Source organism: Equus caballus, chromosome X (assembly GCF_041296265.1).
Source record: "Equus caballus isolate H_3958 breed thoroughbred chromosome X, TB-T2T, whole genome shotgun sequence".
Lineage (NCBI taxonomy): Eukaryota > Metazoa > Chordata > Mammalia > Perissodactyla > Equidae > Equus > Equus caballus.
In genome coordinates, this window is record NC_091715.1 from 103,894,515 (window position 1) to 103,908,541 (window position 14,027).

General features: G+C 38.3%; 1 protein-coding gene across 1 annotated transcript in view; it reads left to right on the forward strand.

Moving 5' to 3' along the window:
- Window positions 1–14,027, forward strand: part of IL1RAPL2 (interleukin 1 receptor accessory protein like 2) — a 969,995-nt gene that overhangs the window by 487,049 nt on the left and 468,919 nt on the right. Inside the window, exon 4 of the mRNA XM_023633573.2 lies at window positions 6,133–6,406. Within this exon, the coding sequence (XP_023489341.1) occupies window positions 6,133–6,406 (274 nt within the window). The remainder of the gene's footprint in view (window positions 1–6,132; window positions 6,407–14,027) is intronic.

A 14,027-nucleotide genomic window follows, 5' to 3' on the forward strand; every position in this document is an offset into this window, starting at 1 on the left:
TGAAAGTGTCAAAGGAAAGCATATAATCCAATTCATAAAAAATGCAGAAATGCTTCTTAAAACCTGAAGCAATAATCATTCATTATATTTAAAGAGCTAGAGTGGGGGATATTCTATCTATTGATGGATACTGATGCACAGATGAGATTTAAAAATCAAATTTTTTCCCACCCACATAACTTTATTTAAAAAATGACGAAACAGCTCTGTCCATATTTCCAGGCCGGGGGGGAAGAGACGCAGGTCCAACAGCAGGGGCACAGGCCACTCACTTCTTGGAGAGGCTGACTTCTTTGTGCTTGAGGGCTGCCCATTTGAGGCAGATAGCATCCACTGGGCTGAGTATAAACAAAAAGAAACTTGCCTGTGTGTTGGAAGGAGAGATGAGAGAGAAATAGAAGATATTCAACTACCACATTAAAATATTAAAATAAGGAGAATAACATTGTATTTAGTAATACATAAGTACAAAAGTTAAGATAAGCACACAAATCTATTCCTAGATTATAATGTTAGGAATTGGGTGATCATCCCTAAATATTTACTTTTAAATAAATCAATACAGATCAGATAAAATTTATCCAAGGTTTTGATCTTCAAAGGTTAAATGAAGTACACAAATTATTAATAATTTATTACTCTGTAAATAGTGTGTGTGATAGATAAAATAATTGGCATACATTATTTGATGGCTCCAATTCCCGCAATGGTTATTGTTTGAGGCTATTTTATCACTTAGCTGGAAAGGTCTAATCTATTGGACAGGCATTTGCTCTTTAGAATACATATGACAATGTGAATAGTGCCAAGCACATTTTAATACTGTAATGGCTCGTGAGCTGGGAGGAGGAGTATAGGAATCAGTATAAAGAGCACACAGTGATTAAGAACATAGGTTCTGGAATCCAACTCACCTGCGTTGGAGTCTGAACTCTGTCACCACAACCTGAGTGACCTTAAACAAGTCACTTAAATTCTCTGAGCTTTGCTTTTCTTTTCAGCAAAATGGGAATAACAAGAGTCCCTACCTCCCAGCGTTGACATGATGATGAAATGAGAAAAATATATGCAAAGCACCTCTCACAGTGCCTAGCTGTTCTGTACTAAGGGCTCAATGAATGCCAGTGGCTGATATTGTCACACCTTTCTGTGCTGTCATCCACCTGTTGTGTGTCTAACCTGGTTAGCCAGGTTGAGAAAGAGCTCAGCCGCATGCTCAACTTTTGGTTCCCTCTATCACCCACAATGGTGCATCCTCAGAGGTGTGCAGTGATTCCTCCCCAGCACCCAGCGGTTGGCAGATAGCAAATCTTTAGTTTTAGAGGTTAGGTGGGGAAAACTTAAGAGCTACACAAAAACTTGGACAGCCCGCCCTCTAGTGGTGATTTAGTGAATTGCCCCCAGCAACTGCCCTGTTGATTCACAAAAAGGAGAGCTGGCTGTGAAAATGAAGGGGATATAGTTGACATAGTTGCAAGAAAACATCTGGTTTCACAAATGAATTTATCACAAACGCATAATAAACTAGAGTCAAATGTACATCCCAGGCAAAGGACTTAAGTTGTAATGAACATCATCAGGATATCTGGAGCTTGCATATTTTTTCATGTGCTAATTAGCCATTTTACCTAAAGGGATTGCCAATTTGGGGCAAAACTCCTGAACTGACAATTCTATACATAGCTATATATCCTATCTCCCAATAAAAATTGTAATGTACATAGCCATTAGAGTCTAATTTTATTGCATGCAATATTCTTTTTTTAAAAAAAATAATATAATCGTTGTTGTTGATAATAACATCTTATCCTCTTTTAGGGATTTATAAACTTTTCTCTGGGATTTGTTTTCATAGCAGGTAGGTGTGGCAGGATTTGCTCTCCTGGTTGTATTGTGGAGGAAGCCAACGAGGCTTATCTATAAGGAGGCTAAATAGGTTTGCTTTGGTCACCCACAGCACTTTCCAGGGGACCGTGTTAGTCTTACCCCTAGGAGTCTCCTCTTGGTAAAATAAATTACATGGATACTGACATGACCCTTTATATGCTTCGTACATTCCTTTTTTTCCATCTTCATGTCAAATTCCCTTTGCGTACATTTGTTTTGCAGATCGGAATGAAAATGATTAACATAGAGATCTGGATTTTAAAGAAGTGGCTTCCTTTGCTCCATTATAATTGTTTTGGAGAGCTCAGATATTAAAGCATTTCTGCCAACAAGACTAAACCAAGAGTAATAACGTTGTGAGCTTTACAGAAATCTAAATCAAGGGAGTAGAGATGAGAATCTAAAGAAACACAATTGTTCTTTTAAATACTTGAATTGCTATTCATAAGACTCAAGAGTGAACAGAGAATGGATCATTTAGAAATAGGAGGTATTTTCTAATGGCATGACAGGAATATTTATAACCATGCTGAGTGATTGTGAAGCAGAGGACAGGCGTGCACTCACTTATACTTTCTATGAGTTTGCTCTGTAGTAAGCTTCAATCTGACTGCAGAATTTTGCTGTATTTTTGGGAAAAGCATTTTTCTTCCTGCAGTGCCTCTATTTACACTTGTGGCTGTTCAGTGAAACCCTGTTATCAAACCACCTGTGGGAAAAGCCAATCTGTCCAGAAACCACTTTTCACAGGAGCCCCATTGGGGGCCGACTTCAACAGGTGCGACTGGAGTTGTGAGCAGAATAGGGCTGGATCGCTTTGTAGATTAAAGGCCTGTGCTGATGAGGTCAAGCTCACAAGTTGGCTTCCTCTGTGTTCCACTATGTCCCCAAGGTGACCATAGCCTGCACTCTTGTAAGCTGCATCACTGATCTGTTCATTCAGCTATTTGCCAAATACGTATGGAGCATCAACATGCAAGGTGCTCTGAAAGTGTGGCATGTTATTGCAAACTCCTTCTCATGACAGAAATGAGACTCGCACTGGTGACTTCTGCTGGCACCCTCTTTGATTCCTGGATTGACACTTGGCTAACTGAGTTGTATGTGACCTTTGTCCTCTTCCTGCCTTTTTGTGACCCTCTCACACCTTTTGGTCCTTTTCTCTTAACCTCAAGGCTGCAATCCCTTAGGGCTTTCCCACCACCTGACTTTCCAGGCCTCTCACCTCACGATGTCCCTCCTAGTTACTTCACTAGTCCAAAATCAAAAAATAAATTTACTATATCCTATTCCATCCCCTCTTGCCTCAGTGTCCATTTGTTTTCCTAAGAATAGCAATCCAGTAAAAATAAACCATACCACGTTGTTGGAATCGAGTAGTGGTCCAATACTCTCTAGATAAAAGGCTACAATGCCTTAACTCTTGGGAATGGATTTCCACTGATGGAAGTTCAGTATGGGAAGATATTTAGTGGCAAGTGGGCCTTCAGGGTTCTCTGGTATCATGCCCTTTATCTACTTTTTGGGAAAATTCCCTCAAGTCTTTTGATATAACTTATATTGGAACCTTGTATTGTGAATACTGCAGGAAAAGAATAAAGGGGATAATATTTGGAAATTGTTGTTCCCATTATTGCATATCTGTTCTCTGCCTCTTGACTATCTTATAACTAAATACTCCCTCTCTGCTGCCTAAAGCAAGGAAAAAGAAGAAAAAGAACCATAAATCTATTAAATCAAATACATTTTGCGCAGGTAGTACTTAAAAGAAAATGAATTCTCAGTATACTCTCAAGGTCTGTGTGACAAAGCTAGTTGTAATGGTAGTTAAATGCCTTCAACTGCCTTTGAGCGTGATTGTTGTGTCTCAGAAGCAGATATTTTGATTATCTTCAATACCAACCATGTCCTGTCACTAATGGGCCAAACCAGCGTGTTAACACTGTCAAGGTGTAGATTATGCAACAGATCGTTTAGAGGAGCTAACTAAAGGGATTTAGAGAGCAGGTGGAAAAAAATCCCAAAAGTTTTTTTTCTATCAAATAGGTAACTACAGATGTTTAAAGCTGCTTTGCCGAGACAAATTTGTTAATTAAAAAACACTTACTGTGCATCTTAGAGTTGGGGAAAACAAAAATTAGAATATTAAAGAGTTTGCTTTTTAATTTATCTCCATGTTTTCTTTGTTTGTATTAATCAACTTTCAAAATAAAGCTATAAGAAAATATATATTTTCTAAAAAACATTTATATTGTTACTTCTCAGTTGTGTTGATGCAAGGGAACAGTATCACAGATAATCCATATAAAGGAATAATAGAAAATTCATTTAAAGATGGTAAAAAATAAATATTAAAATTGTATTTAATCCAGAGATATATCATCAGTAATTTACTATGACCCAGAAAGTTCAACTAATGCAGATTTTTCCCTCTCTGTTCTAGTGATCAGTACATATTTAGTTCCATCCAGTTGTACCTTCTTGGCTTCAGCAGTTCACAGCTGTCATCAAAATCCAGAGCGATGAATCTCGTCCCCTCTGAATCCTCAAAGAAAGTTCAAATGCCCTTCAGTGTAAATTTAGAATGAGATATTTATTTAATATTGATTTATTTCTAATGAATACTCACATACTATAAGAGAATTTGAGGAAGCCTATAACAAAAACTCATATGCAGCAGGGCAGTGAAAAATGAAGTCACAAAGAGAGATCAAAAACTACAGAGTTCTGATCTCTGTTGGCCCATAGACCCCTTTGAAGATCTGTTAAAGAGCTGTGGAATGTCTCCCCAGAAAAGCATAACTATCCAAAATGACACAAGGTTTTGCCACCAACCTTGAAGTCTATCCAGGCACCCTCCCCCCAGGTGTCCTTGAACCCCAGGTCAAGAAACCCTTGTATAGAGAAAGCAAAATCCTGAGGTAAGGTAGTTACTATGCTTGAGCACTGCATTTAACTCTGAGCTTCCTGTCAACTGAGGTTAAAAGATAAACACACAGGGTTACAGAGTTTTCAAGATCTAAAAAAGGAAGCAGATGAGTTTACAAAATTATAAGTGAAAGATATAATTTTAAAATGGCAGTGTTTATACAGTTTATGAAAGGATTGTTTTATAAAGGGTAATCAAGTAATATAAAGGGATGTAGCATAATTTGATGGAATTCTTTGAAAATCAGCAATTGGAGGTAGACTATCTAGGCTAATTGTATTGACTAGCATATTAAATTAGCCACAGTGTCTCATTTCCAGCCCTTCCAGAAAAGAGGGAATTTACTGTATATGTCTTTCTTTAATGGTAGATTTACCCACCTAATATTATTTGATTAAACCTGACATTCATATAATATATTCCTACGAGCACACACCAGCTGAGCAGCAAAGGAGCCTAAGGGCATAAAAAAAAATCGAACTGTGATTAAATATCTGCTATTAATAGGTCATACCATGGAAACTGGCATGTAGATAATGGCAAATAATCACTGTAGGTGCCCACTGCTTCCAACTCAGGCATTTACTTTCTCAAAGGTGCATACCTAACACAATGCTTCCTGCCCCAATTATAGGCAGAAGCAGTATAGGGTAGGGGGTAAGAACAGTCTTTGGAATCAGAGACTGGTTTTCCACCACTTATTAGCTGTGTGACCTTGGGCAAAGTCACTGAACTTCTCTGAGTCTCAGTTTTCTTGTCTGCAAAATAGAATAATAGTGTCAATCTCAGGGCTGCTCCTAGGCTGTACAGGAGTCCTGTGGAAGTATTTTTTTGTGGGGCCCCTGTCTATATAAACCACTTGAGTCACCTCAAATCAGCATGTCAGTGTCATTCCAGCAGTCCAATCTTCCAAAATCCTGTGAAGCAAATACCACATGGCTAGCAGGGGTGATCTACTTGCCAGGCTGCTCTGCTGGAATTGAGACCTGGTCGTGGGGTCCCAGGACAACCACATAGGCACACATGCTGGAGAATCTTAGAGGATTAAGTCAACCTCAAGCAGATTACTGTAGAGGATTGGAAATACCCCAAAGGCACAGGGCTAGAACAGGGATCCTGCCTGCCTAGGTCTAAGGGGCATACTGGTCTATCTCATAGGATCGCTGTGAAGATTGAATGAGGTAATTTCTGTAAAGCGCTTCATGCAGTGCCTGGCTCGTAGTAAGTCCTCAGTACGTGTGGGGAGTGATTGCTGCTTTTACCATTATTAGCAACAATGCTCACTGCATCTCATGCCCAATCTGGTTTTCTTTCAGTGGATGGCTGCATTGACTGGTCAGTGGATCTCAAGACGTACATGGCTTTGGCAGGTGAACCAGTCCGAGTGAAATGTGCCCTTTTCTACAGTTATATTCGCACCAACTATAGCATGGCTCAGAGCACTGGACTCAGGCTTATGTGGTACAAAAACAAAGGTGATTTGGAAGAGCCCATCATCTTTTCCGAGGTCAGGATGAGCAAAGAGGAAGATTCAATATGGTTTCACTCAGCTGAGGCACAAGACAGCGGATTCTACACTTGTGTTTTAAGGTAAGTGCTGTGTGAAAATATTGCTCAATACCACAGTTGGTAGTCTTTTGATTGGGACTGGAGTGTGTGCAGGTGTGCCTCATGTTGTACAGTGGATGTGTCCTTGAAAAGTTGCAGTGCATGTGGAGCTCCAGTAAATTCAATTCTAATTATTTATTGGAACTACATAGCAAATTCTTATCAAATTTTCATAAAATGGGACTCCCATTTTCTGTATGTGCTCATTTAAATTAGAAAATTTTATGATTTACTTTTTCTGCAACTCCGTCCTTGCCCCAGGGTCTTATATTAACAGTTGTTTTTGCGTTGGCTCAAGGATCTTGTTATCTGACCATGAAAATGACCTGAAGTATCATTGAGACTAAGGTCTCTCCTTTCTTGTTGATGGAAAATAGCTTCAAATGCTGCTGGGAGATCTCTTAGCAAATGAGCTACTGGTGAAATTCTCCATAGAATTTGCATTGTGAGTTTGAGTCCACCGTCTGCAAATATTCAACATGGAGCACTGTAAACACATGGTCATCCTGAGTTCCTAGGTACTATACTGGGAAGAATTCACAGATACAATTCCTGTTTGCAAGAATTTTACGGTGAAAAGCGTCTGCTTTATCCATAGGGATTTCACCATATGTCCTTATTTCCCATGCCACCCCAGTGCTAGGATCTAGAATTTCAGATAAAGACTGCATTAGGTATTGAAGTAAATAGCTGAGATGACCTTTAAAGCACTTTTCAACTCTGCCATTTTGGGACCCTCTGACCTTGCTCACCGGGACCTGCATTCTATTATTTGATTATACCTTCTTGGAAACGCAGACCCTACCTATTTTTGTCTCCTGTGGACTTTGTCTGATGCCAAAGTTATGTCACCTCTTTGTCAAAAACACATGGAAGCCCCTGGTGAGGCCTTATTGTTCAAAAGGCCAGGAGAAGAGGTGATGTATAAATAACCTTCTCGAATCACTGTTATATGTGTGTGGGGGGGAGTTTTGGGGAAGCAAATGGTGAGTTTAGTCTCTTTGTGGTGGGCAAAAACCCCAGGATACTGGCAGAAATAGCAATCATTCTGATCACACTCTTCCTGATAGTCAATATTTTCACCTACTTGGGCAGCTCTTGGCAAAATTGAAGAGTGAGTGTAATTCAGCTTCAGTGACTGATGCTGTATTCTTTAGCGTGCTGCTGCTCTTTCCCTGCCTACCCCCTCTCCATCCCCATGCTCATTAAATCCTGCCAATCTAAAATAGATCTCTTTTCCTCCCCCTACTCCATTTGCTTTTTATGTTTGCTTTTTGCATTTGTAAATTTAAAATTTTATTTGCAAGGCATCAGCTCACTATATACATGTGCTATCCTTGTAATGAATTATTGAATTAATTATTGCTTACTTCCCCTGCCCTGCTTTTGTCCCGAGTCCTGCTACCTCTCCTCCTCTAGCCCCATTCCCCTACTCTGAGCAATGTTAATAATTGGGTATGTTAATGTTGATAATCCTTGCATGCCTTCTCCTTACTCTTTTCATTATACAAACATATGTACATGGGAATTTTCTCCTCATTGTTTTACGAAATAAAAAGGGAGTTATGTGTTTCTCTGCATTTTCTTTTCTTAGTAAAAATACATAGTGGAAATATTTCCAAGTCAATTGATAAAGAGCTCACTCATCCTTTTAAGTCTATAATACTCTTGTGTTGCTTGAGAGTCTATGATACCACATTTTAGTCAGTCATTTCCCCATTAAAGTGCGTATACTTTGTTTCCAGTTTTTTTGTCCCTACAAAAAGTGCTGTAATAAAAGCCCCCTATTTTCTTGTAAATAAACTTTTAAATTTTAGAACAGTTTTAGATTTACAGAATTATTGCGAAGATGGTACAGAAAGTTCCTGTATGCCCTACACCCATTTTCTCTTATTATTAACATCTTACATGACTATGGTACACCTGTTACAATTAATGAACCAATAATGGTACATTATTATTAACTGAAGTCCATACTTTATTCATGTTTCCTCAGATCTTCTTTAATGCCCCTTTTCTGTTCCAGGAGTCCATCTGGGATACCACACTGCATGTAGTTGTCATATCTCCTTAGTCTCCTTTTGGCTGTGGTGGTTTCTCAGACTTTCCTTGTTTCTGAAGACCTTGACAGCTTGAATAGTGCTTTTCAGATATTTTGAAGAATGTCCCTCAATTGGGACTTATCTGATAATTTTTTCATGGTTATTTTGGGGTAATGTATTTTTCGGAGGAAGATCACAGAGGTAAAATACTATTCTCATCACATCACATGCCCTATGACTCTTGATATTGACCTTGATCACCTGGCTCGAGGTAGTGTGTGTCTTCCTCCACTGTAAACTTACTCTTTTTTTTCCTCGCTTTTCACACTATCCTCTTTGGAAGAAAGTAGCTATTCATAGCCCATACTTAAGGAGTGGGGAGTTATGCTCCACCTCATTAAGGGCGGAGTATCTACATAAAATTATTTGGAATTCTTCTGCATAGGATATTTGCCTCTTCTCTCCCGTTTATTTATATCAATATGGACTTGGATATTTATGTTCTGGCTTGGATATTTGTTTTCTGGCTCAAATTCTTCCACCTTTGTCCATTGGAATCTCTTTCAGTTGATACATCTGTCCCTTTGACATAACCTCATTATTGGGGGATTTTTTTTTTTTTTTTTGTATTTCCTTATATTCCAGCACTATAAGATGTTCCAGGATTATCTTGTATATTTCTTGCCCCCCGTCCTAGAATCAGCCATTTTCCCAAAGAGCCTTGATTCCCTTTCATGGAGAATGGTATTAGAAACCAAGATTTGGGTGCTAGGCACACTACTGGGTTGTTATTGCTTCTAGCCTCTCTCAGCTGACAGCCTATTTGCATTTAAACAAAGCTTTGTTTATTTCGCGTACAAGTGGGATTTCCCAATGGCCCTGAAATCTTTTCCTATAGGTGGCCCTTTCTTTCAAGTACCTGTCAGATTGACCTTATTTGTATTTATTGTAGATATCATCTAAGTCAGTGGTTCTCAACTCACATCTAGATCAGTAGAAGCGAAAGGGATGGTATTCTGCTGTGCAGAGACTCAGATTTTGGCATAAGTGGTGACCTCTTTTATTCATGCAGCAGGTCTTAGGGAGTGATTGGGACTGATAGAGGTGGGTAAAATTGTCAATATTATCCCTCATGTGTGCCTTGGTAAGGAAAGTTTGGGAACCACTGTTCTAAAGGAAGCAAGAGTCTTTTGTCAACTCAGACATATAGAAATCTCTTCCAGGATGACATAAATGAAGTAGCTAGCATTTGACTATGAATAATAAACATATTTCAGATCTAGTAGTGGCTACTAGCTCCAAATATGTGGCAAGTGAGAAATTCAGTCCGTATAGGTGATTTTATGCCATTGCCAAAGGGTGATATTTATAGTGAAAAAGACTGAAATTGGCAATGTCTATTTTCACCTAAATCCTCAATCTGATACCATTTTAAGGTAATTATGGATTATTTTTTTAATGCTTTATTGACCTCATTAAAATTACTCTATTGATTTCACTGTGTTTAAAAACGCGGATATGAAATATTTAGTAATATTCTCCACCTATTTGAATCATAGCAAGAAAAGTTTACTGTTTGTGACCTTTCAGTAGCCAATTACTCATTTTTATGTTTTTCTTTGGCCAGTCTCAAGAGCAATTAGTTGAATTTCTCAGCATGTCAGTGGGTTAGTAATAGAGGAATAGTGGAGAAGTGAGTCATATTTTGCGAGGCAGTGCCAGTCTAAGAATTACTGTCGCCCCCTTTCCCACCCAAATGTTTTCAGTGGAGGCACCTTAGTAGGATAAAAATGATGAGAGTAATCTTATTTGACAAAACCCCACATATCACTTTCTCAATAACTTGGATCAAGGGGTGACTTAAGCTGTGGATAAAGATAGATGTATTCATATAATCCTGAAGTGAATTTACAGATATTGAAAAGAATGATTAAATATCATTGAACATCTGTAGAAACCTGTGTATTTGGGGCTAACAATGGCCAGGTGCAGAGAACCAGTTACAGGTTCAAAACTATCATGCCCATTTACCTCTCCAATGAAGTAAACAGAACAAGGAACACCCTTTTTAAATGGGAACACAATCCAACTATTTTGTTCTTTAATAATCACTGCAATAAATGAGGTTCTTAAAGTCTGAATGCTTCACAAACTGTTTCTAAATGGTTCCTTATTGCATTTATCCAACTCTGAGGTAGGACATTTGCCTTGCTGTTCCTCACGTTTGCCTTATTATTACTCTAACAAAACATCACCAGAAGAGTTGAGGGAGGGTGGAGATATTTGAAAGAAGAAATGTCGCATGTTGCTAATTATTAAATCTGTACAATGAGTACATGAGGGTTCATTATATTCTTTTTATTTTTGAGTATGTTTGAAATGTTCCAAGATAAAAAAGAAAAAGAAATGTAAGTTACAGTAATTTTGCCTGATTTTAATGACCCTTAAATGATCATGACCTAAAAGTGCCTATGTGCCATATATTAAACAAGTTTTCTATTTCAGTCAACAAACATTCATTGAACATGTACCAGGGGATTTACTTTATGCTGTATTGCAAGAAAACCTGTGCATTTAAAAAGAACAGTCTACCTAAGACACTAAAAAATAGCTTTTATCACCTTCCACCCTCCTGCCCTACTCCCCACCATGGTTACTAAGACATTTGCAAGAACAGGAACATTTCTCATAGTTCAATTTTGACTTAAGTATTGATCCTTGAAAAGTTAATTGTCAACGAGTTGGTTGCCTGGCTAGCAATTTCTAGGAAAGTAGATAGTTTTTTTTGTAGGAAAAATGAGAACCTGGATCTTATACAATTAATTGACCTCAGAAAAGATCAAGATTGTACAGCAGGGTCTTGAGACAGTGGCAATTTCTCTGGCCTGTATAGGCTAAAGTGTGATGCAATTAGTTATTTTTTTTCTAGCTATTTTTGGCTATAAGCGGGACTCCCTGATTTACTTATTTTTTGTAGCAATTGTGCATAAAGGAACACATATACAACCTGAAAATACTGTGTTTTTGACCTCCAAAATTTGGTAATTTACTTGTTGACAAAATTATTGGTAACAAATAGCAAAGTAGTGTCAATTGTAATTTATTTTCATTTCAGTGAATTAGATGTGCTGCAATGTTTAGAAATATAACCATACTGTTGTACATTAGCTATGTAATACTTAGAAATGTAACCATTCTATTGTACAATACCTATGGAATTTCAACTCCATTCAGTTTGTTTATTGGCAGGAAGCCTATGTTTACAGTTTAGTCAGCAAGATTACCAGCTCTGTATTAATTAAGGGGTTATAACTGATCATCATAAAATAGGAATTGATTTCAAATAATTATTGATGAGCTATTTAACACTGTTATTCATCTATCTATCTATCTATCTATCTATCTATCTATCTATCTATCTATATTTAGTTCATCCCTTGTATCATTACACAAATTCAATGCCTTTCTGTTTTATGGTTATTTTGCTCATATCAAGGTTTTAACCTGTTGCAGGAGTGGCAAATTCAAAATCTTTTCAGGGTCCAAGAAGGAATGTAATGATTCTGGCAGGCGATCTGAAGCATTCTGGAGTGTTGGAAGCTGTAGCAATCCTTACCATAATCTCATTTTCATGTATTCTGTTCTTGCCACCACCTCTAGCTCACTCTTTCTATGTACCAATTCCAATAATTAATTGACCCAACCCAGCTCATTGATCCCACAATTTTTTCAGGGTCCCTTTCTCTCTTCTCACCTAGCACAGTTTAAATTCCGTGATCAATCATTGTAATCACTCCCATATATAAACTCTCGATTCCCTTTAACCCTCTCTCCCTTCATCTTACTCACTTGTGAAAACAATAACACTGTTTAAACCTAACTCTACATCTATGATTATACTAGTATCCTTGCAGCTGAACTTGACTGAAGGACAATATATAATTGACTGGTCTCATTTTAAATTCATCATCATGAACCTCCAATGGACCCTTAATGATGCCAAGTAGTCTTAGTGTATATTCTTGGTCCATTCAGTCTCCTGTCCGCCTAGATGACTATTTCACATTGTCTGCTCTCCTCAAGCCTCTAATATCTCCTCCTCTTGCTTCCCATTTCACTGAAAAAAATTGAAACAATTAGGAGAGAAATTCCACTACATCTACCTGCCTATTGGCATTTGTACCTACCTACTCTGCCTTCAAGTCTGTTACCATTGATGGACTGGCCTTGCTGTTCCTATGTAAGGCCAATCACTTGTGCACTAGGTCCCATCCCTATTTGCCTACTCAAGGATATCACCTGAGCAATTTTCTCATCTCTTTCCTGTATCATGGAATTTTCTATTTCTACCGGATCCTTTCCATCAGTATACACATAGGTCAATATTTACACCATCTAAAAAAGTCCTCTTGACTCTACTTCCCCTGCCAGCCACTCCCCCTATTTCCTTGCTCCTGTTTGCAGCAAAACTATGTCAAAGAAACTATTGTCTGCACTCACAGTCTTGAGCTCATCTCCACTAATTCTTTATTAAACAAATTCCAATCAGAATTTTACTTTCACTACTCCATCAAAATTGCTCTTATCAAAGTTTCCAATGACCTCAACAATGCTAAATCCAGTGGTCAGGTCAATTGTCACTCCTCCTTTTACTTGATCTGTGCATTTGGCGCAGTTGATCTCCTCCATCTTTTTGATATGTGTTCTTTACTTAACTTCCAAAGAATCACACTCTCCTAGAGGAAGACATGACCTCTTAATGTTAGAGGGCCCTGTGGCTTGGTCCTTATTTTTTTTTCATCTCTATTCACAGTCACTCGTTCCGTAATCTGTTTATATAGTCTTATAGTTTTATATGCCATCTGTACACTGATAACTCCAAAATGTATACCTTCCAAGCCCGGATCTCTCTCCCAAAATGCACTCTTTTATCCAACAGACTTTTTAGCATCTCCACTTGGTGTCAAAACCTGTATGTCCAAAACTGAACTCTTGATCTTCCTCTTGCCTTACCATGAGTTCCTAGAAAACAAACCTTGTAGTAAAAGCTAATGAGTATTGGAGAGTGTAATCCTAGGGAAATAAGAGTGAAGGAAAAGGGAAGTGAGGCAAGGGAGGAGGGACGATATTTCAAGATGGTTGATTCAGGATGAGAAATGGGCAAGAATTTATCTCTCAGCTCCCATCTCCCACTGATCACGGGGTTATCCCACAGGGTCTTAACTCTCTCAAATTTTGGGGATTGCACGGGCTGTGGCTTCCATACCACTGCTACCACCCTGGTCCGGGACATCATCTCTTATCTCTATTGTTGCAATAAACTCCTAATTGATTTCTCTGCTTTACCACGTCTCCCCTCAATCTAAACTTAATATGGTAGTCTGAGTGATTTTTTAAAAACATAAGTCATATATGTCTCTGTTCTGCTCAGGACCTTCCATTGGCTTCCCATTTCATTTGGAATAAAAGCTAAGTCCTTACTAGGGATCAAAAGGCCTGATGTGATCTAGACTCTGGTACCTCTCTAACTTACTATTTTCCCATTCTTCTCTCCGTTGCTC